Source organism: Lutra lutra, chromosome X, assembly GCF_902655055.1.
Source record: "Lutra lutra chromosome X, mLutLut1.2, whole genome shotgun sequence".
Lineage (NCBI taxonomy): Eukaryota > Metazoa > Chordata > Mammalia > Carnivora > Mustelidae > Lutra > Lutra lutra.
This window is the reverse complement of record NC_062296.1, coordinates 66,371,064-66,392,414: the sequence shown is the minus strand read 5'-3', so window position 1 is coordinate 66,392,414 and position 21,351 is coordinate 66,371,064. Positions and strand designations below refer to the sequence as shown.

General features: G+C 41.8%; 1 protein-coding gene across 1 annotated transcript in view; it reads left to right on the top strand.

Annotated features, from left to right (window-relative positions):
- Positions 1-18,856, top strand: part of XK (X-linked Kx blood group antigen, Kell and VPS13A binding protein) — a 44,564-nt gene extending 25,708 nt beyond the window's left edge. Inside the window, exon 3 of the mRNA XM_047716396.1 lies at positions 14,956-18,856. Coding sequence (XP_047572352.1) covers positions 14,956-15,782 — 827 coding nt within the window. The 3' untranslated portion in view covers positions 15,783-18,856. The remainder of the gene's footprint in view (positions 1-14,955) is intronic.
- Positions 18,857-21,351: the final 2,495 nt, after the last annotated feature.

The window sequence follows — 21,351 nt, the reverse complement described above, 5'->3', positions numbered from 1 at the left end:
GTGGGAAAAGTAGGCTCCCCGCTGAGCAGAGAGCCTCTTGTGGGGCTCGATCCCAGGACCCTGGGACCATGACCTGAGCTGAAGGCAGAAGCTTAGCAACTGAGCCACTCAGCCGCCCCTGAATTGAATTTCTTTAATAGATAGACACCTATTCAGATTTTTAATCTCATCTTTTGTCACTTTTGGTAAGTTGTATTTTTCAAGCAATTTGTCCATTTCACCTAAGTTACTGAATTTATTGGCGAATGTTGTTAATAATATTTCCTTATATGTTTGATATCTGTAGTGATATAGCCCCTCATTTCTGATACTGGTAATTCATATTCTGTCTTTTTTTCCTTGATCGGTCCAGCTAGGAGTTTATCAGTTTTGTTGATTTTTTTCAAAGAACCAACTTTTCTATGTCTATTTTTAAAACTATTCTAAATAAGTTTAATTTGAGAAAAATATGCCTAAATAATAGCATTCCTCATACATTACTGCCAGCACCACCTTAAGCACATGTTTAAAAGCACTTGGCCTGGTGAGAGGCATGTGAACATACTAAAACTTTTCTAGAAAGGTGAATTGAATTCACATTCATGTTTGTTAAGTGTGACATACTCAGTCCTTCCTTGTCCTCTGCTGTCAAAGATCACCCTGATCACTGAGTGGAGGAATAACAGGTTGGCTAAGGGCTGGAGATTTGCAGATGGGCAAGGGGAACATGTAGAAAGGGTCAGACTAGGGGTGCCTGGGTGGCTCAGTGGGTTAAAGCCTCTGCCTTCGGCTCAGGTCATGATCCCAGGGTCCTGGGATCCAGCCCGGCATCAGGCTCTCAGCTCAGCGGGGAGCCTGCTTCCCTCTCTTTCTCTCTGCCTGTCTGTCTGCCTACTTGTGATCTCTATCTGTCAAATAAATAAAATCTTTAAAAAAAAAAAAAGAGCAAGGGTCAGACTGGCTCCCACAGCTGTGTTAAAATGTGGGTAATAGTCATTGGTATCGCTGGCCTTTTTTTTTTTTTTTTTAATTAAGGCTGATTCTGCAGTTTTTCAGCATGTAGGAGACTGAGAAAGATTTAGAGAGCCAAGCTTTATATTTCCAGAGATAAGTAGTTTTTTTTTTTTAAAGATTTTATTTATCTGACAGAGAGAAATCACAAGTAGGCAGAGAGGCAGGCAGAGAGAGAGGAGGAAGCAGGCTCCCTGCTGAGCAGAGAGCCCGACGTGGGGCTCGATCCCAGGACCCTGAGATCATGACCTGAGCCGAAGGCAGCAGCTTAACCCACTGAGCCACCCAGGCGCCCCAGATAAATAGTTTTTAATGCTTGGTTCAGATTGGAAGCTATATCTGGTATTTCTAATTATGCCTCAAGAGACCTAAAAGTAATTTGGAATCAGGGATAGAATGAAATTGAATTTTCTCTAGGGAAAATAATATTAAGCAGAAATTCAAATCATAACAAGGTTATTGTAGTGGCATATGTTCATTGTGTTTAGGAAAAAGTAAGACAATAAATTCATGACTTCAGAACTTCCAAGAATTAGCTACTTCAAGTTGAACTTAAGGATATGCAGTTGTTACTGTCTGCTTCTGTGAACATTTTCTGAGTTGTTATGGTGTATGTGGACGAGGATCCAAATGTCAGGGTTAATTAAAGGGACTGCATATGTGTGTGTGAGTAGGGCAATGAATTATCTAGAAAGAATCTAGAAAACTTACTAACTCTTTGATTCAAAGTTTTCTTCATTTCTAAACCCTTTAGAAGTGCATTTGAATTATGTTAGCTAATGCTTAGTAAAAAGGATGGTAATATATTGAGCAAAGAGTTGGTTAAATAATGGTGACCGGCAGAGCAAATGTGCCATGAAACTCAGTTTAAACAGTCCAAAGGAGATGGAGATTTCTGGGTGTTTGATTTTCTGTTAAACAAGGGTCTTCCAGAAACCTATTTTGTTCATGTATTTTTCAGCCTTATATTTGTTATCTTTCTGCCTTTCTTTGGAGAAGATCCCATATGTATTAGAAATGTTCCTTTTTTAAGATTTTTAAAAAAATTTATTTGACAGACAGAGATCACAAGTAGGCAGAGAGGCAGGCAGAGAGAAAGAGGAGGAAGCAGGCTCTCCGCTGAGCAGAGAGCCCGATGTGAGGCTCGATCCCAGAACTCTGGGATCATGACCTGAGCCGAAGGCAGAGGTTTTAACTCACCTCTGAATGCACTGGGGAAAAAATACTTTACTGTACCACCAAAACTTCTTATCCAGGCTTGGCTTCTGTCTGGGTGTAGGCTTCATTTTCTTTTCGGGATTCTGTGGCCACAAGCCAGTGGAAGTTACTTAGTTACTTAATGCTACTCAGTGGGAAGGACAGTCCCCTCCCCCCGGAAACAGTATGTTGTCAAGGCTGTGCTTGGATTCCCTGGAGGATGGCAGTGCTGCTTATAACAGCTTCTCAGGTTTCCTTCTAGAACCTGTGTTTGAAGAATCCAGCACAGGGCCTTCTGATTCCACATCCACATCTCTGCAAAGTAGGTCTTGGTAGTACAGCTTGGAACTGGGGGCACTGAGCAGGTATAGTCACACACAGAAGAACTGAGGTTTTCTTTGCAAAGTCCAAGGCATTTACTTATCCTTTTTTTATTATTTATATTCTACATATTTCTAAAGGTTTTCATGTTATTTACAGCTGTAAGCACATACAAAATAAGGCCATTAAATAAGAACAGAAAAGGGGCACCTGGGTGGCTCAGTGGGTTAAAGCCTCTGCCTTTGGCTCAGGTCATGGTCTCAGGGTCCTGGGACCGAGCCCCACATCGGGCTCTCTGCACAGCAGGGAGCCTGCTTCCCCCCCCCCTCTCTGCCTGCCTCTCTGCCTACTTGTGATCTCTGTCTGTCAGGTAAATGAATAAATCTTTTAAAAAAAATAAGAACAGAAAAGCATTTGAAAAGAGGGAAGGGAAGATAGATTTGGGAGAAAATTATACTGAGAATCATTGTGGGAGTTGAAAAACTAGTGGAGGTAAGGAGGTGTGTGTAAATATTTGTGTGTCTGTGGCTCAAGTGTTGGCAAAGGCAGAAAATGGAAGAGATTATTTCAGTTGTGGAGGGTCAAGTGGCCATGCCTGATTATTTTCAAAGTTCACTATACACGAGTAACTGTGTTTTAAGAAGGTTTGGTGTGTCTTGCTGTAGTTGAGAAGGTGTGCAGCAGAATGCAGAACTTCTGTCTTGGGCTTCCGAGTAGTCCTGCTACAATCTTGCTATTAGATAACCTGATACAGGGGACTGGGCATGGGTCAGGTACTAAGTTTCTATGTCTGGGTATGGAGGGCAAGGGTTTTCTTTTCTGTAGCTCAACTCACTGGCGCCTTGTCTCTCTGCCTGAGGCAGGATGATAAGGAAGTTGGTAAGGCAGATAGAGGAGCATCACTCCCGCTCCCATTTGTTGTGCCTTGGGAGGTGATTCCCAGAAACCAGCTTAGTGCAATGAGGCCTACCCACTCCCCAGTGTCTAGACAGCACAATTTCAGGAAGTTTTTATGTAGAGAACATTCATGTAATAGAAAATAGGTATGAAATTTGGGCTCAGTGGAAGCAAGGAAGGATTCGACAACTCCCCAAATGCTTGGGAGGGATTCTCCACACTCCTTAAAGCCCTGGGCAATTTCAAGGGTAGCAGATTCCAGCTTCTTGCCTTCCATTGATAAAAAAGATGAAAAGTGAAGCTAAGACCACAGCTAGGTAGGGAAATGAACCTCATTATATTTATTTAGGCAGAATTGCCTACTGGTTAAGACCAAGATTCTAGAGCAAGATAGCTTACGTTTGGATTTTAGCTCTGCTAGTTGAGTGATTTCTGGGAAGTCATTTAGCATCTTTGTGTATCTGTTTTGTCATCTGTATAATGAAGATAATAAGAGTATTTACCTTATAAATTTTATAAATTTATAAATTACTTTATAAAGAGTATTTACTTTATAAAATTATTGTGAGGATGAAGTGATGAGTACCTATAAAATGTTGATACTAGTCCTTGGTATGAAGTAAAAGTACAATAATTTTTTTGGACATAAGAGAGATGATCTGGAGTATATTTTATCATCCAGTTTCCTTAGGCAAGAAATACAAATATTTTGGAGAGAAAAATAAAATCATTCAGGATCTTTGGGGATTATAGATGGTAATAATCACATTATGCGTGCTATGAATGTTGGACTATAATATTTGTTCTGACACTTCTGAGTACAAAACAAGATTATAAATACATATTGAAACTCCTCAATTTCTGACCAAACATCTAGAAAACTGGCAGATGTTCAAGTGGGATTTTGGTAACAGTAAGGTCTTCATCACCCAAACTTTAAAATGTATTTTATAGCATTTTAGGGTGTCATTCTGGTTACATCTTTAGAACCAGTTTTGCTAAGTAGCTAAGTAGTGCTAAGTGAGCTAAGTAGGGGTTTGAACTGTGTTTTCTATTTGGCATTTTGCCAGTGTAGGGAAGGAAACTTTCTGGAACAACTTCATTGCAATAATGAATGAGTAGTGGGTTTGTTTTTTTTTTTTTTTTGCCTTCTAAACATGTAATCTAATAAACATTTATTAAGTGCCGAGTTTAAGTATAATAGTACATCTAGATGTATTTAAGTAAACATTTTCATCGAAGTATAAAAGGTGCACAGAAAACTATACTCATCATGTGGGTGATTAGTTATCACAGAGTAAATGTGCCCATGTAGCCCTCTATCCAGGTCAAGAAATAGAAGAGTACCTACACTCCCAGAAGCCTCCCTTATACCCCTTATCACTTTCCCAAGCTTCCTTCCCAAAGGGTATCCACTAATCAGAAAGCAGACTTCTAACATCACAGAAATTTAATTAATTTTTCCTGATTTACAAAAAATCCGTGTAAATAGAATTAGGCCTAGCTTCTTTCTTTCGACACACTTTGTGAGAGTTATTTATGTTGTGGATTGTGGCACAAGTTTGTTCTTTAGCGTAGTTGTGTAGCATTCCGTTGTATGACTATACCACAATGAATTGATACAGTCTTCTCTTGATTAATACTTAGATTATTTCCAGATTAGGATTATTAAGAATAATGCCACTGAAAAAATCCTAGTAAATAAATGCCTTTTAGTATATATGTATATGCGCTCTCTTATGTCTATACTCAGGAGTAGAATTCCTGGGTCATAGGAATGCCTATGTTTAGCTTTTGTAGAAACTGCGAAAGTGGTTGTATCAGTTTATATTCCCACAAGCAATGTATAAGAGTTCCAATGGCTAACACCTGGTTTTAATTTTAGAAACACAGTGGGTATATAATAGTGTCTCATTTTAGTTTGAATTTGCATTACTTGATGACTAATGAGCTTGAGTTCCTTTGCACATGTTTAGTGGACATTTTGGTGTGTGTGTGTGTGTGTGAGAGAGAGAGAGAGAGAGAGAGAGAGAGATATGATTGTTCAAGTCTTTTTGCCCATTATAAAAATTGAGTTGTGTTTATTTTTTTGGTCCCTGTTCAGACCTTCCTTTATCTTCAAGTTTCCATGTGGGATCAATTTCACTGGGCCCAAAATATCACCTGTATTATTTTCTTTAGAGCAGGTCTGCTGGTGACAGATTTCCTCATTTTTGTTTTGTCATAAGATGTCTTTTACCTTCATCTTTAGACGTTATTTTCTTCCCATTTTGAGATGTTCATTCCTTTGTCTTCTGGCTTCCATTATTTTTGTTGAAATGCCAATGTCCTTGTTGCTTCTTTGAAGTTAATTTTTTTTGTTTGCTTGATTGCTTTTTAAGGTTTTCACTTTGACTATAGTGTTCAGCATTTTAACATGATACTTAGTGTAGTTTTCATATTTATCCTGCTTGGGGTTTCGTTTTATCTTTCAGCAGTTCGGGAAAATTCTCAGCCTTCATTTCTTTAAATATTGTTTTGGACCCCTTTTTCTTTTTTCTCTCTCTCCCCACTCCCTGACATTTTCACTTTCCTGTAAGTCTCTCATCCTTTTTGTTTCTCCATTTTCTTCTGACTTGCCTTCCGTCTGGTACCAATTATCTTTATAGCTATTTGTAACCTCTTAAACTCATTTGTTGATTTTTAAATTGTATTTACTATATTTTTCAGTCCCGTTTTTATTTTTTTATTATTTTTTTAAGATTTTATTTATTTATTTGATAGATATTACAAGTAGGCAGAGAGGCAGGCAGAGAGAGAGAGAGGTGGGGGAAGCAGGCTCCCTGCTGAGCAGAGAGCCCGATGTGGGGCTCGATCCCAGGACCCTGAGATCATGACCTGAGCCGAAGGCAGCGGCTTAACCCACTGAGCCACCCAGGTGCCCCTCAGTTCCGTTTTTAAAATAGTTTCCAGTTCCTGATAAATTCTCCATCTTCTTATACAATTTTGTGAACATATTAATTACAGATATTTTTAAGTCCAAGTCAGATACTTCCAATATCTATTATCTCCTATTGGCTTGTTTTTATCATCTGTTTTCATTCTTGGATTTTGATAATTTCTTGGTTTTGTTGTTGGCATGCCAACTTATTTTTAATTAAATGTCAGTTGTTTGTTTTAAAAAGAGAGATAATTTGAGGCTCTGGATGAATTCTCTTTCTCCAGGAAGATTTAACACTTTTTTTTTTTTGAGAGTGAGCATGCGAGTAGGGCTGGGGGGTTAGCTGGGGAGGGGCAGACAGAAGGGGAGAGAGAATAGTAAGCAGGCTCGATGCCCAATGTGGAGCCCGTCTTGGGGCTCCATCCCACTGCCCGACACCATGACCTAAGCCGAAATCAAGAATCAGACTGAGCTACCCAGGCACCCCCAGGAAGATTTAACTTTTGTTTATAGCAGGTAATTGGATTAGATACAGATGAATGTGATTCTTTTGCAACTTGAGTTGGTCTTTGTGAGGGCTTATCTGTTTCTGGTCACCTATACTCCTAACATCTAGTCTTTTGGGTTCTCACCAGAAAGCTTTGGGTCAAAATGTCAATATTTGCTCCCATACTCACCTGCTTTGAGACATTACTGAAAGCTGTGTTCAAAGTCTTAGTCTCTTAGTACTTGCTGTCATACGGGCAAATATCTTGAGGGGAAAAGCAGCTTCAGAATTTTTTCTTGGGATTTTTCTTTGAGATCTTGGCCCCGGAAATACTCACTGCTTTGGTAGATCTCTGATGCCTTTGAGTGGATGTTTTTCCAGTTGTTCTTGGCAGAAATATTAGAGCAAAACAAAGGAATCTACCATTGCCAGGGTGAAAATCCTTTTTGGCTTTTTCATGCCAGTTTTTTTAGGGAATTAAAAATGCATGAGAATGGGGCACCTGAGTGGCTCAGTGGGTTAAAGCCTCTGCCTTCGGCTCAGGTCATGATCCCAGGGTCCTGGGATTGAGCCCCGCATCAGGCTCTCTGCTCGGCGGGGAGCCTGCTTCCTCCTCTCTCTCTGGCTGCCTCTCTGCCTACTTGTGATCTCTGTCTGTCAAATAAATAAATAAAATCTTTTAAAAAAATGCATGAGAAGATAGAATTATACTTTTTTTTTAATGCTCATTGATGGCTCTGGGTAAGGCTAATATATTGTTCTTAAATTAGTCTGTGCAGACATGGCCTTTGAATTTTGTCAAACTTTTTGGGATACTTATGGGACAGTGTGAAATTTCTTGTGAGTTTGTTCTACAGTTAGAAACGAAAAGCAACTAAGGAAGATGGACAGATGACCAATAAGCACATGAAAAGATGCTTGGTATCAAATTTTCCTGAGTCCCCAGAAGAATGTAAATCAAAATCACAATGAGATACTACTTCACACCCACTTGGATGGCTAGGATCAAAAAGTTAGTAATAATAAGAATTAAGTCAATAATAGTAACACAACATTGGCAAGGATATAGAGAAATTGGAAACCTCATCCACTGCTGATGGGAATATAAAATGGTTCAGTTGCTTTGGGAAACAGCAAGGCAGTTCCTCAGATGATTAAATATAAAGTTATCATACGACCCAGCATATGATAGACTGAAGAGAATGTATTTGTACATGAACGTTCATAACAGCACTACTCAAAGTAACCAGAAATGATGCAGATTGACGTCAACTAATGAATGAATTGAAAAAATGTACTATATTCATACAGTGGAATATCATTTAACCATAAAAATGAGTGAAAGACTAATACATGCTACAATATAGATGAACTTTGAAAACATTATGCTAAGTGAAAGAAACCGGTCACAAAAGGCACATATTATGTGATTTCATTCACGTGAAAGTCCAAAACTGGGAAATCTATGGAGACACAAAGTAGATTAGTGGTTGCTTCCGGCCGAGTAGGGCAAGGGTCTTAGAGAAATGATAGCTAACGGGCACTGGGTTTCGTTTTGAAGTGATAAAAATGTACTAAAATTGACTCTGGTGATGGTTGCACGTGTTTGTGAATGGACCTCAAAGAAACCCACTGAATTGCACACTTTAGATTGTGAGTTGTATGGTGTGTGAAATTATATCTCAATAAAGCCATTAAAATAAAGAACCAAAGCCATTTTTGTGGTAGCAGCTGGGGAGGGAGGGTGGCAGATGCGGATACAAGTTCATGGTGATGATGAGCTCTCTCATTCTCAGCCTCTTTATTGACAGTTTGTTAACCGGTCGTCGGGGCCTGGAGTGGAATTAGAGCTGCACACTGGAAAAAAACAATAAAGTAGAACACTGGGTTATAGAATAAGCGGTCAGGGATCACTCCTGGGAGTAAGCTGTGGAATCCCACCAGAATAGTGATCTACTAGAGAAGTGGCCCAGGAAAACCCAACACTGCCAGGATCCTCCAGAATGGTCTTGCCTCTGGTTGGGCCTCACATGCGGATGCAGTGCTTAGCTTCCTTAGTTATGCCCGTGGTCAGAGAATATTGTACTGGTCCTATATCTCCCTGTTTTGCAGGCCTCTCATGTACCTCAAAGAGGATTTTTTTAGAATGTAGACTTGAATCTCAAAGACATTTTCTAATTTGGATCCGACCTCAGGAAATGTTGGAAACAGGTGCAACTTCTTGATTGAGAAAGGCCCGCGGAAGCAGATGTATTTGCATAGGAAGCCCGTAACCACAGACATCACCCTCTGGTAAGGGGCTTTGAGAGTTCTCATTGCTCACTTCAATTATAAGTCTGTGAGAGACCCAGAGCTTACGTTCTGTATTCAGTGCAGAAAAAAAGGCTATTCACAGGTTGTGCCATTTTTTAAAAAGATTTTATTTATTTCTTTGACAGACAGACAAGAGGCAGAGAGGCAGGCAGAGAGAGAGGAGGATGCAGGCTCCCCGCTGAGCAGAGAGTCCGAAGTGGGGCTCGATCCCAGGACCCCGGGATCACAACCCGAGCCCAAGGCAGAGGCTTTAACCCACTGAGCCACCCAGGCACCCCGGTTGTACCATTTTTTTTTTAAAGATTTTATTTATTTATTTGACAGAGAGAGAGAGAGATCACGAGTAGGCAGAGAGGCAGGCAGAGAGAGGAGGAAGCAGGCTCACTGCTGAGCAGAGAGCCCGATGTGGGGCTCAATCTCATGACCCTGAGATCATGACCTGAGCCGAAGGCAGAGGCCCAACCCACTGAGCCACCCAGGCGCCCCCCGGTTGTACCATTTTTAATTCACTTATTCATTTATTTATTCAGTGTACATGTATCAATTACCTGCTTTGTGCCAGTCACTATGCTAGGTGCTGGTGACAAAAATCTGTATCAAAACAGAGGCACCACCTAGGAGATTGTGCCAAACCCAAGATATCAAGTGATGAAATCAAAGTCTGCATAGGTAGATGGTTGTGAGATCTCAATAAAGGGGCAGTTAATTGGGCTCAGAAGAGTCTTGGAAGCATTTAGCACAACTGAATGAATGTAGTCAAATAAAAGCTGAAGAAAAGCATCATTGATGAGTTAACACTTTAACTGAACCTTAAGAACAAGTAGGGTTTATCCAGGCAAAAAGACAAGGAAGACTGGCTGCAGAGAAAGAAAGGAGTTAGGACCCTGTGGCAAGAACCACATGAGAGTTAACAAGTGACAGAACCAGAAAGGCAAGAGGAAAAGAACTTCGGGCAGTACATCTCAAACTGTAATAGTCCTACTAATCACCTTGAAAATCCTGTTGAAATACAGATTCTGATTCACTGGGTCTGAGGTGGAGCACGTCTAAAAAATTCCCAGTGTCTTTGCCGCTGGTCCATGAGCCACGCAGAGCAGCAAGAGTTGAGAGATCTACTTGGCTGTGATGGGAGAGGAAGGTGAAAAGTCCTACTGAACACGTAGATTTCTGGATAGGGTGATGTGGGCTGATGGTATCATGGGCTGTTAGAGGAAACATCAGGAATTTTCAGGAAAATAAGTTTTGTTCTGTTTGTGGTTTTGTTTTGAGGCACTAAGATCTGTAGGAAGAGAAATCTAGTAGGCCATGGGATAGAAGGAGACCATCAAAGCATGGTTCTTGAGTGGAAGAGAATGGATGAAGTTGAGAAGAGGCTACAAGGAAAGCAAGAGAATGATTAATAGCAAACAATGTGATCTCTTCTCCAAGAGAAGTTTCAAGAAGGTGTGAGTAAGCAGCATCCCATGTTACAGAGAGATCAGGAAGGAGCCAGACCAGAATCCAGACCGCAAGGAGTTGAGGATGAAGGAGTGAGTGTTGTGACTAGAGATAACTCAGGAGGTTTGACTGAAAAGCGTCAAGGACAGTGGAGTAGTAGACAGAAGTTCAGGGTGAAGGAGGGGTCCTTCCTCTCTCCTGCATCCTACTCTTCCTTCCCTTCCCTCCCTCCCTGTCTCCATCCCTCCCTCTCTTCCTTCCTTTCTTTTAGTATTATTATTATAGCAATTTTGCAACAGGCGAAAAGATTGAGAAGCTACTATAATGAATCTCCCGTTCCATCACACAGCTCCCACAATTATGTTGGTTTTTGCAAGTGAAGGATGGTTTTTTAGATGCAGCTGACATAGGCATATTCATACACTCAAGAAACAGAGCCAAGAGAGAGAGAGCAGCTGCAGATTTAGAAGAGAAAGATGATAATTGATGGAACAAGGTTTTTGAAAAGGAAGCAAGTGGTGGAGTGCAGTACAGGTGGAGATCGTGGCTCTAGACAGTAAAGAAAACACTTTCCAGCTGCTGAATTGAAAGAAAAAGAGATGAAAGTACTGCCCTTCAGAAATCTGGTTAAAGGCACGCCTGGGTGGCTCAGCCGTTGAGCGTCTGCCTTTGGCTCAGGTCGTGATCCCAGGGTTCTGGGATCGAGTCTCACATGGGGCTCCTTGCTTGGCGGCAAGCCTGCTTCTCCCTCTGCCCTCCCCCTGCTTGTGCGTGCTCTCTCTCTCTCTCTCTCTCTCTCTCTTTTTCTGGCAAATAAATAACTAAAATCTTTAAAAAGAGAGAGAGAAATCTGGTTAAAATTCCGATTTTCAGAAGCTTCCTGTGCTAACCCCTTCAATTGCCCTCTGCCACCTCAGTGTGCCTCGGTTCCTTCCTTGAAGTCATTCACTAAATATTAGGGAAATGTCTATTCCACCTAAACATTTAATAAGTTTAGTCATTTTTATTTGAAGATCCAGTGTCCATGGAGAGTAGTCACATCACAGAGAACTGCCACATACCATCTCCCATCTGGGGAGCAGCCTCCAAAGCAAGAGAGAAGCTGTTCCTCTTCTCCTACATAGAGAATTCCCCCGCTAAGAGGAATCCCAGGGAATAAAATATTCTTCATCACTTAGCATAGAGATTCGGTTTGGGTGTCAAGTCAGGAAATGAGTAAATTCATGCCTAATAACAATTTGTTTCTCTATGAAATAGGAAAAGAGTTCATTTGGAAGGAGATGATTTGACGGGAATTGAGTGGGAAGAAGCTTTATAAGTATGGCAAGAGTTTGGAATAGTGCCAAAGTCTTCTGTTCAGCTTTACCTAAGGGGATGTCTTCCCTTCTAATAAAAGACAAGAGCAGCAAAATGCCCCCCACCACACACACACTCATAGGAAATGAGAATAGGATTATTAGAGGGAAGTGAGACTTCTATAAAGTACCACTGAAATGAGCAGGACTGCCAATGGAGCCCTTTTGTGTTGACTGTGGGAAGATAAGGTTGGAAAGTGGCATCAGGGAACTTTTTTCCGTTTAGGTCTGAATAAGTAGGTATTCGCATGACAGCTTAATTCAAGAGGTAGAGATGTGCATTCCAAGCATTTTGTACAAGCCTTCTTGTCTTCCAAGTGCATCTCTCTTCCTGGACCCCTTTCTATCTGTGACATTTTGCAATGACCACCCAACAGTGGGAATGACAATTGAAGTCAGTGATTTTATGACAATTTCTTTGCATTCTCAAAAGGCTTCAGTGGGTGATTGCCACCGAGCACCAGTTGGGTAGTCGTTGGCTCATTCTCTTTATAGAGAAATAAATGCAATTTGGAAATAATTGGCCTAACAAGAGAAAAATGGGTAAACGCTTAAAAAATCATTTGGGTCATTGTATTGTTAAAAGTAATAAATAATTTGAAGTACCAAAAATATAACTATATAAATACTGTATGTGTGTAAAGATATAATTGACATTTTAATTACTTATGCTTAGCTCATCTTCTGCATATGAAATATTTTTCTTGTGGGGAAAACCGAAGGGCTAAGAGAAGAAGATTCAATGTTAAATCCTTAGGGTGTAGAAATTTGTAAAAATATAAAATACATAAAACGTAAAAATACATCACTGGTAATGTACTGCTTTACAACGCTCCACTGAGTTAGCCTCTCAGGAAAAATAATTCAGTCCAATTGCTGTCCAGTATACTCCTGTGATAGTGTTTCTGTCTTTTACATTTGATTAGTAGATGATAGTCTTTCCAGTGAATGAATTTGATGATTTAAATCAGTGCCAAAAGACAATGAACAAAGTCGATGCTTTGAGTAAATTTGAGCTTCTCCCAGGCAAATAAGTACCAAAGCCTCAGAGCTTTTATGTCCACCAAATGTAGATGTTTTTTTTTTCATTGATTGAGAACTTAAATAAGGAAAAAACTCTTTATTCCCATGTGTTTTAAATTACACATTTAAGGTAGAGACAATTATGTTATATGGACATTACACTTTATGAAGCAGACATAGAAGGTATTATCATCTCAATTATATGGGTGAGAAAACAGAACCCAAAGAGATCACCATTTCCCTGGTGTGGCCTGGCGGGATAAGACCAAAACCAGAGCCAGACTCTGGGTTCCTCACCCCAAGCCCTGCCTCCCATCTCTCCTTGCTCCAGTATTTGGAGGTGGTGCTGGTCTGTCGTAAGGGATTAGATTTCAGTTTCAACCATACAGTTTGTGTTTATGGCTTGGCGGCACATTTCTGAGACAGTAGCTCACAACCAGGGTTGTGCCCTCGAACACGGTACCATGTCCCATTTTTTTTTAAGATTTCATTTATCTGAGGTGGGGGGGAGAGAAAGCCTGAGCAGACGCTTCACTGACTAACCCAGCCGCCCTGCCAGGTCCCGTTTAAAATGAGCCATATTTTGCCCCCCACAATGCCAAACTTCTGCTTGGTATAAATTGAAGAAAGCCATTAGCCACAGGCCATTTCAAGAAATAGGCAGCTCAAGGGGTGCCTGGGTGGCTCAGTGGGTTAAAGCCTCTGCCTTCGGCTCAGGGCATGATCCCAGGGTCCTGGGATCGAGCCCTGCATCTGGCTTTCTGCTCAGTGGGGAGTCTGCTTCCCTCTCTCTGCCTGCCTCTCTGCCTACTTGTGATCTCTCTCTCTCTCTCTCTGTCAAATAAATAAATAAAATCTTAAAAAAAAACCCAGCTCTTGAAAAAGAAATAAGCAACTCGAGTTGAGACTTCTTGAAACACCAAGGCCTTTCAGCCCAAGACAAGATTCCCAGTAATGGTGAGATTCTCGTTTCTTCAGCAATCCGCAGTTATGGTCTTAAATGTAACTGAAGAGTAAAGAAAAGTGAGCATTCTATAGTCAGGATATTAATTGCAAGTTCTCGCAGATATAGAGGAACTCATTGAGCAATTTATTATTGAGACCTTTCTGTTCATGTACCTACTGCTGTTCTGTGTTCAAAGGCACCAAGATAGAATGTCAGACTTGGTCATTCTTTTTTTTTTTTTTAAAGATTTTATTTATTTATTTGACAGAGATCACAAGTATGCAGAGAGGCAGGCAGAGAGAGGAAGGGAAGCAGGCTCCCTGCGGAGCAGAGAGCCCGATGGGGGCCTCAATCCCGGGACCCTGAGATCATGACCTGAGCCGAAGCCAGAGGCTTTAACCCACTGAGCCACCCAGGAGCCCAGACTTGGTCATTCTTGACTCCGTGGGAATTTATAAGCTAAGTGAGGAAACAGAACACACCACATAAAGGACCTTACATATTCTGGCAGAGCAAGATGGCGTTAGAAAGGCGTCTGAATTTGAGTTGATCCTGCAGCAGACATGGAGACAAGGCTCTGCGTGCATGTGTTTTTGGAGGAGGGTGTAAGGAGCACCGGAGAAGGGACTAAGACAAGGCAGGCATGGCAGCCAACAAAGGGAGCGGGATTAGACAGCAGTCACCACGCATGACCAGCAAGTTGCCTGTAAGGAAACACTGGAAAATTGGAGAGGACACAGGCCTCGGAGTTACGCTACCCAAGGTGTGGGGGGCGGGGGTGTGGGCAGGGTAGTTCTGTTCCTGCTCTTATCAGGGCTGGACTTGGATCTGGAGGGCTCTCCCGGGACATGGATTCCCTGGCCCGTACGCCTCCCCGGCCCCTGGGCAGAGCAGCGTCATGCAGCCCTGGAAAAAGCCATGCAGCACAGTGAGCAGATACGGACCGCTGGCAGTCAGCCTGTGAGCAGAGAAGAGAGGGGTCTGAGAAATAGGGGCGAGGAAGTATCTGCGAGAGCAGGATTCTTGGTGCAGGTGAGACTCGAGCGTGCTCTTTCTCTCCTCTCCCCAGGTCTCTTCATGGTCCTGTCCCTGTTGTCCATTGTATACGGAGCATTACGCTGCAACATCCTAGCCATCAAGATCAAGTACGATGAGTATGATGTCAAAGTAAAGCCTCTGGCCTATGTGTGTATCTTCCTCTGGAGGAGCTTCGAGATTGCCACTCGAGTCATTGTCCTGGTCCTCTTCACCTCCGTCCTGAAGGCCTGGGTGGTAATGGTCGTGCTCATCAACTTCTTCAGCTTCTTCCTCTATCCCTGGATCCTCTTCTGGTGCAGTGGCTCCCCGTTCCCCGAGAACATCGAGAAGGCCCTCAGTCGCGTGGGCACCACCATTGTCCTGGGCTTCCTCACCTTACTCTATGCCGGGATCAATATGTTCTGCTGGTCAGCCGTGCAGCTGAAAATCAACAACCCTGACCTTATCAGCAAGTCCCAGAACTGGTACCGGCTCCTGGTGTACTACATGCTGAGATTCATTGAGAACGCCATCCTCCTGCTCATGTGGTATCTTTACAAGACTGACATCTATATGTACGTGTGCGCGCCTCTGCTGATTCTGCAGTTGCTCGTAGGCTACTGCACAGCCATCCTGTTCATGCTTGTGTTCTATCAGTTCTTCCACCCTTGCAAAAAGCTCTTCTCCTCCACTGTTTCAGAAGGCTTTCAAGAGTGGCTAAAGTGTGTCTGCTGTCACTGCAGGCAGCGGAAGTCCCGTGAGTCTGTAGGCAAGGTGGATCAAAGGTCAATCGGAGACAGAGATGAGACACCTTCTAGCAGTAAAATAAGTTCTGTGCCCAGCCAGATTTTGAACACTGAAGAGCTCTGCTCAGCTTAGTAGGGCTTGAGTCTCTCAGAGTTCAGACCTACTGTTTTCTGGGTTGATCCTTGTTCTTCGTACAAGGGACGGGCCCTGTGCAGTTGACAGAGAGGGAAGTTAGCTCTCAACTCCCTGTGAGTTGCTCCTCTTTAGAGAGCTCTTGAGCATGTGGGAACTATGGAGAGAAGCCAAGGAAAGCCCTGAGTATTGGAGAGGCAGCCCAGGGTACCACCATTTGTAGTTGACCTTGTTCTCCCAGGTGTTACTGGCCTTTTTCCTGACAAGGGCCCCTTGCTATCTGAGTTGGGCTGATTAGATCCGTCAGGTAGAATGAGGACAGGAGCTTTCTGGTTTTCTAGGTTTTTTTGAACTGCTGGTGTAGGTAGCCTCTTGTTTTATTTTCTCTGAGCATAGCTTTCATCCAAGAGCTGTCCTCATGATCACAGAAGGTGACTAGGGTTTTGTCATCAGCAATATCATTCCTGTCAGACTTTTCAGAGAGGGCTGTTCAAGTTTGCTTTTTGAATAGGCAGATGTCCCATTTTCTCTCATTAGGGCTCTTTGTACATAACCAGCTATAGCCACCTTGGCCTGCTCTGATTCAAAAGTTCACACCTGGAGACTTTATTCCCAAGGATCCGTGGATGCAAAATTGAATTCTGGATTTGGCTTTGGAAGCCCTAGGATTTTAGGATGGTTTGTATTCCTTCAATGTGTTCAAGAGCTTCTGGATTACAAGGGTTGTTAAAATATCAAAATGATATAGGCTTTTATAAGCAGAAATCTTACCTTCTCAGGATGGTTGAAGATAAATGAATCTGCTGGAAGGTAGGTTTAAACCTCCTCAAGGTTCAGTCCCATCCTACAATTCTGGGAAATTTATAGTTGACTTTGTTAGGATTTGCCTTCTTGACAAAGAAGAAAAAATAGTCTTCTCTTCCTCCTTTTCTTCCTAGCCTGTCAGAAGAGCTTTAGACAACAGTTACATTGGTTAACTTAAGCTTTTCTAGGAAACTCCTCAGAAATCTCTCCTCAGGCGTAACTATGTAGGGCATTTTACTTTTCATTATTGGAAGGGAGAGTCTCCTCTCCCAAGTTAGATACTGACTTCAGAAACTTTTAAATTAATACAAAGAGATGAAATGACCAGAGGATTTTTGTCTTTAACTGAACGTATTTTGATTTGGCATGATTGTGAGTTTTTTGAATGCTATCTCCAATTTTTATGCTTCTGTGCTCTCCTGTCTCCAGTATAATTTCTCTTTTAATCTGGAACCGTATTTATTTCATCAAAGGATTATATAGCGTATCCTCAGTTGTCTCGGGAAAATGCCCGGATCTAGTGCCATTATGTCTACCATAAAAACCTTGATAATGAAATATCTGGATCAGGTGACTTGTCACTGACTAGGCTGGACATTGCAGGGCAGTCAGGGTGTATGGTCTAAGGACCCCTAATGGCTGAACTTTCCGACCCACTCAGTTTCTTTCTTCTTTTCTTCCCCACCCCACCCCTGACCCAGTTTTTAATAGGCAGTCTGTCAGGAGACAGGTTACACATGGTGAGTTTGAGCAGGAATTGTGGTCCAAATTAGAGAGGGATGGAGAGACAGATACATCCAACCTTGGCTTGGAAGCCTGTCTCAAGAACTGTTACCAAATCTCAGCCTTTGAATGCATTTTAAATCATTTAAATGTAGAAGATAGCTAAGCATCTTAAATGACCCCAAATCACACTAACAGTGATGGTCTGTCCAGCTCCCATAACCCAATTATAAGCCACATTTCTAAGGACAAAGAGGTTTGCTAACTAAACTGGACATTTTGTCATCTTTAACCCTTGACAGCAGATATCCCTGCTCTGGGGCCATGTGTGTCCATTCACTTTGGGGGAGAGAAACCACTGTTATTTACTGTGTGGTAAGAATTTAAGTCATGGTGAACTGAGAATTTTTGTTTTAAAATTATTTATGTTATACCTCTGAAATGATAAAGTGATGATAGTTCAGACTGCAGAGCTAGGTTTCCCGAAAGACAAACAAGCAAATTCCCTCATGTATTGAGAGTTAAAATGCTTTTCATTATAATTCCAATTTTTAAAACTCTCAGTGCTTTGTCTAATTAATTGCATGCCGTAACTTGTCATGACAGCTGCTCGAACTGAATCGTGATCATTTAGCTGAATGGAGTTGAAGTGTTTCATCAGAATATATTGAAATAAGATCATCAAACACATTTAGGCTTTGTCTCTTCATTACTGGAGACAGCACAGTGTAGAGACTGGCGCCTCCCTGTGTAGCCCACAAGTTGCTGAATTGTCGTATGCCTCAGTTTCTTCGCCCACCAAATTTGGATGATATACTTGCGCGGCCTACCTCACAAGGTTGTTGGTTGAAAGATCAAATTAAAATAAGAGATATGAAAATGCTGTGAAAATTTCTTAAAGTGCCATGCATATTTAAGGAGTTGTTCGTATAGTTATTCAAGTCCATAAACAGGTTGTTACTATGTTTTTACTGTTAGAAGAGAAGTAAGTGGGATCATCTCCATGAGTGTCTCGAGTGAATACCTTGGCCTTTGACCTTATGGAAGGGCAAGTGTAAATGGTCTTTATTCTGGAGAGAACTCAGCAGTTGCCCTTTCTCTGGCCGTCGGTTGCTTACAAAAATTAGCACCCAAACACATGGTACTTGGAGGAAGAAAAGCTCACTGGAATCTGAGAAATTGCTTTTGGTGATTATGCGTTGTTCATTTTTGTACCTTTCATCTTTCATGAAGGACATAGTAGCTAGTGTCTTTTGACAGTTATGCTTTATGAGTTGAATGCCTGATCCTGTTAGACTTTAATTGAATATGGGTTTAATCTTTTCAGGCTTGTAAATGGGAAAATAAACATTCAAAGTGTCAAATACTGCGTTTCCTTGGAAACCACCTTAGAACATTAGTGCTGTGGTTATGAGTGTTATGTGTCAGTAACTCTCAGTCAATAAACTGTGGATGTGAGCTTTTTCCCAGGCTGTCTCCATTGCAGCCATTGACTCTAATAACTACTGTTTATGTTTCTTCATATAATAAATTAATTTTTCAGTTTCCCCTTGTGTTTCATTCCTTATACAGTTCTTTCCTGGCTTTTTGATATCAGGGATTATTTTAAAAACAGAAATTTGAAAATGGTTTCATTGTGATTATGTTTTTTTTTTTTTTAACCTCACCTGGAAATTCCTTCCGCAGGACGAGAAATTTGAGACTGCTAGGATTGTGACTTGCAAGACACCAACAGTTCATGGAATCTTCTCTGTTTCATAAGCATTTATTCCATTTGTCGAAGCTACACTGCTCGATACTGAGATTCTGCTCAGCTGACTGTTGATTGCTGCGTGTGATACCAAAAAAAGAGAGGCAGTACAGATCTCTTCTAGACAAACATAAATGGTGTACTGATTCAGAAATAAACGGGTGGGGCGCCTAGGTGGCTCAGTGGTTAAAGCCTCTGCCTTCGGCTCAGGTCATGATCTCAGGGTCCTGGGATCGAGTCCTGAGTCGGGCTCCCTGCTCAGTGGGGAGCCTGCTTCCTCCTCTCTCTCTCTGCCTGCCTCTCTGCCTACTTGTGATCTGTCTGTCAAATAAATAAAAATAAATAAACGGGTGACTTGATATTAACATAAATAATCAAATGTAAATGACAATCCATTTACAAACTATCCACTGACAGTTTTGGAAGAAAAACTATCAGTTATTGAAGGAGTTGTTTCAGAGCATGAGATAAACGTGGATTGTTTGAGTAATTCCTTTTCTGAAGATGGCCTTGCAATTTGGAAAGACTCAGCTAAAGGATAAGTCCTTTCAAAGATTGCCTTGGCATTCAGTCAACCCCTTGAGAAAACTGAATGTCAACAAGTACAATGTTTAAGTAGGTCAATCTGAAATTACTTCATTTGCTGTTTGTAAGTGTTTCAGTTTGAAGTATTTTCAAACTAATGGAAAAACCTCAAGAAACTTCAAGGGACTCCTTTCTATCTTGCACCTTGGTCTACCTATTAACATCTTTCTGTGTTTGCTTTGTCATTCTTGATTTGTCTCTTTCGCGCTTTATTCCGAAATACTTCAGTGTGTGTTTCCTAAGGGCAGAGGCATAGTACAGTGACCGAATTTGGGAAATTTAACACAGACACAATACTAGTTATCTGTCTGGCCTCCACAGTCCATTTAACAATGGTGCCAAACACTTCGTTTGTTTTCACAAAGCTTCCCCAACGATGTGAATCTACACAGTCCTCTTCTTGGAGGGTCTCTTTAAAGTTATGAGTAAGGTTTAACTTCCTGTGAACACTGGGGCATGTTATCAGTACTGATGAACAGCTTAAAACCATACATTTGGGATGTTTACTGGTAAACTGGGAAATTTTTTCAGGGATGCCCATTTTATGCATCAAGTTTGGCTGCCTAATATGTGAGCCTGTAGTTTACTCTCTTCCCCCACCCACCGTGATAATTCTGTTTTACAGTGTGTAGGCTCAAGTTTGTAAAGATTAGGAAGGAGCTGAGGGAAATATATGTTATTCCTCTATGGCTATATTCCTCTGGTGTCCCCCTTCCAGGAGACTATACACTCTATGCATATCTTTCCAAACAGGAAAGAGCTCAGAAGTGTCAACTCTAGGGGCGCCTGGGTGGCTCAGTGGGTTAAAGCCTCTGCCTTCGGCTCAGGTCATGATCCCAGGGTCCTGGGATTGAGCCCCACATCGGGCTCTCTGCTCAGCAGGGAGCCTGCTTCCTCCTCTCTCTCTGCCTGCCTCTCTGCCTACTTGTGATCTCTTGTCTGTCAAATAAATCAATAAAATCTTTAAAAAAAAAGTGTCAACTCTATACTGTAATTAAATGAGTAACATTTTGAGCATTTTTTTCCTCCAGAAAAAGGCACTTTATAACAGCAGAGTTTGGTATAGAACTGGGAATTCAGAGGGGCGCCTGGGTGGCTTAAAACCACTGCCTTTGGCCCAGGTCATGATCTCAGGGTCCTGGGATCGAGCCCCACATCGGGCTCTCTGCTCAGTGGGGAGGCTGCTTCTTCCTCTCTCTCTCTCTGCCTGCCTCTCTGCCTACTTATGAGCTCTGTCTGTCAAATAAATAAATAAAATCTTTAAAAAAAAAAAAAGAACTGGGAATTCAGAAACATCCCCAATGCTGTCATTACCAGTGGGCATAATAAACCCTATCATACTAGGCCCTTAACCTGCAAAGAAGCTGTGTCTGTTGCAGAAGCCTGCCCTAGGGAATGCCCCATTCCTCCTTGTCACCTCCTCTGCAGACTTGTTTCTCTGTCTGTGATTAGGCCTAAGAGATCAGAAGCAGTGTTGGCCTAAGTGGGTTTTGGAAGCCAGAGCGTCATAGATCTGGAGATCCTGCCTGGGCTTCTGGTCCCTCCCTGCCTCCCGTCCTGAATTAATTCTTTCTCTCCGAATGATGGGTTCCTGATTGAAACCTGATTAGCCTGCTTCCTAGAGCCCTGGGAATAGCACCTTCCATAGACATCTGGTTTCATTTCTTATCAGTCAGCTTCCTACTTTAATTACCTACACTGTACAGT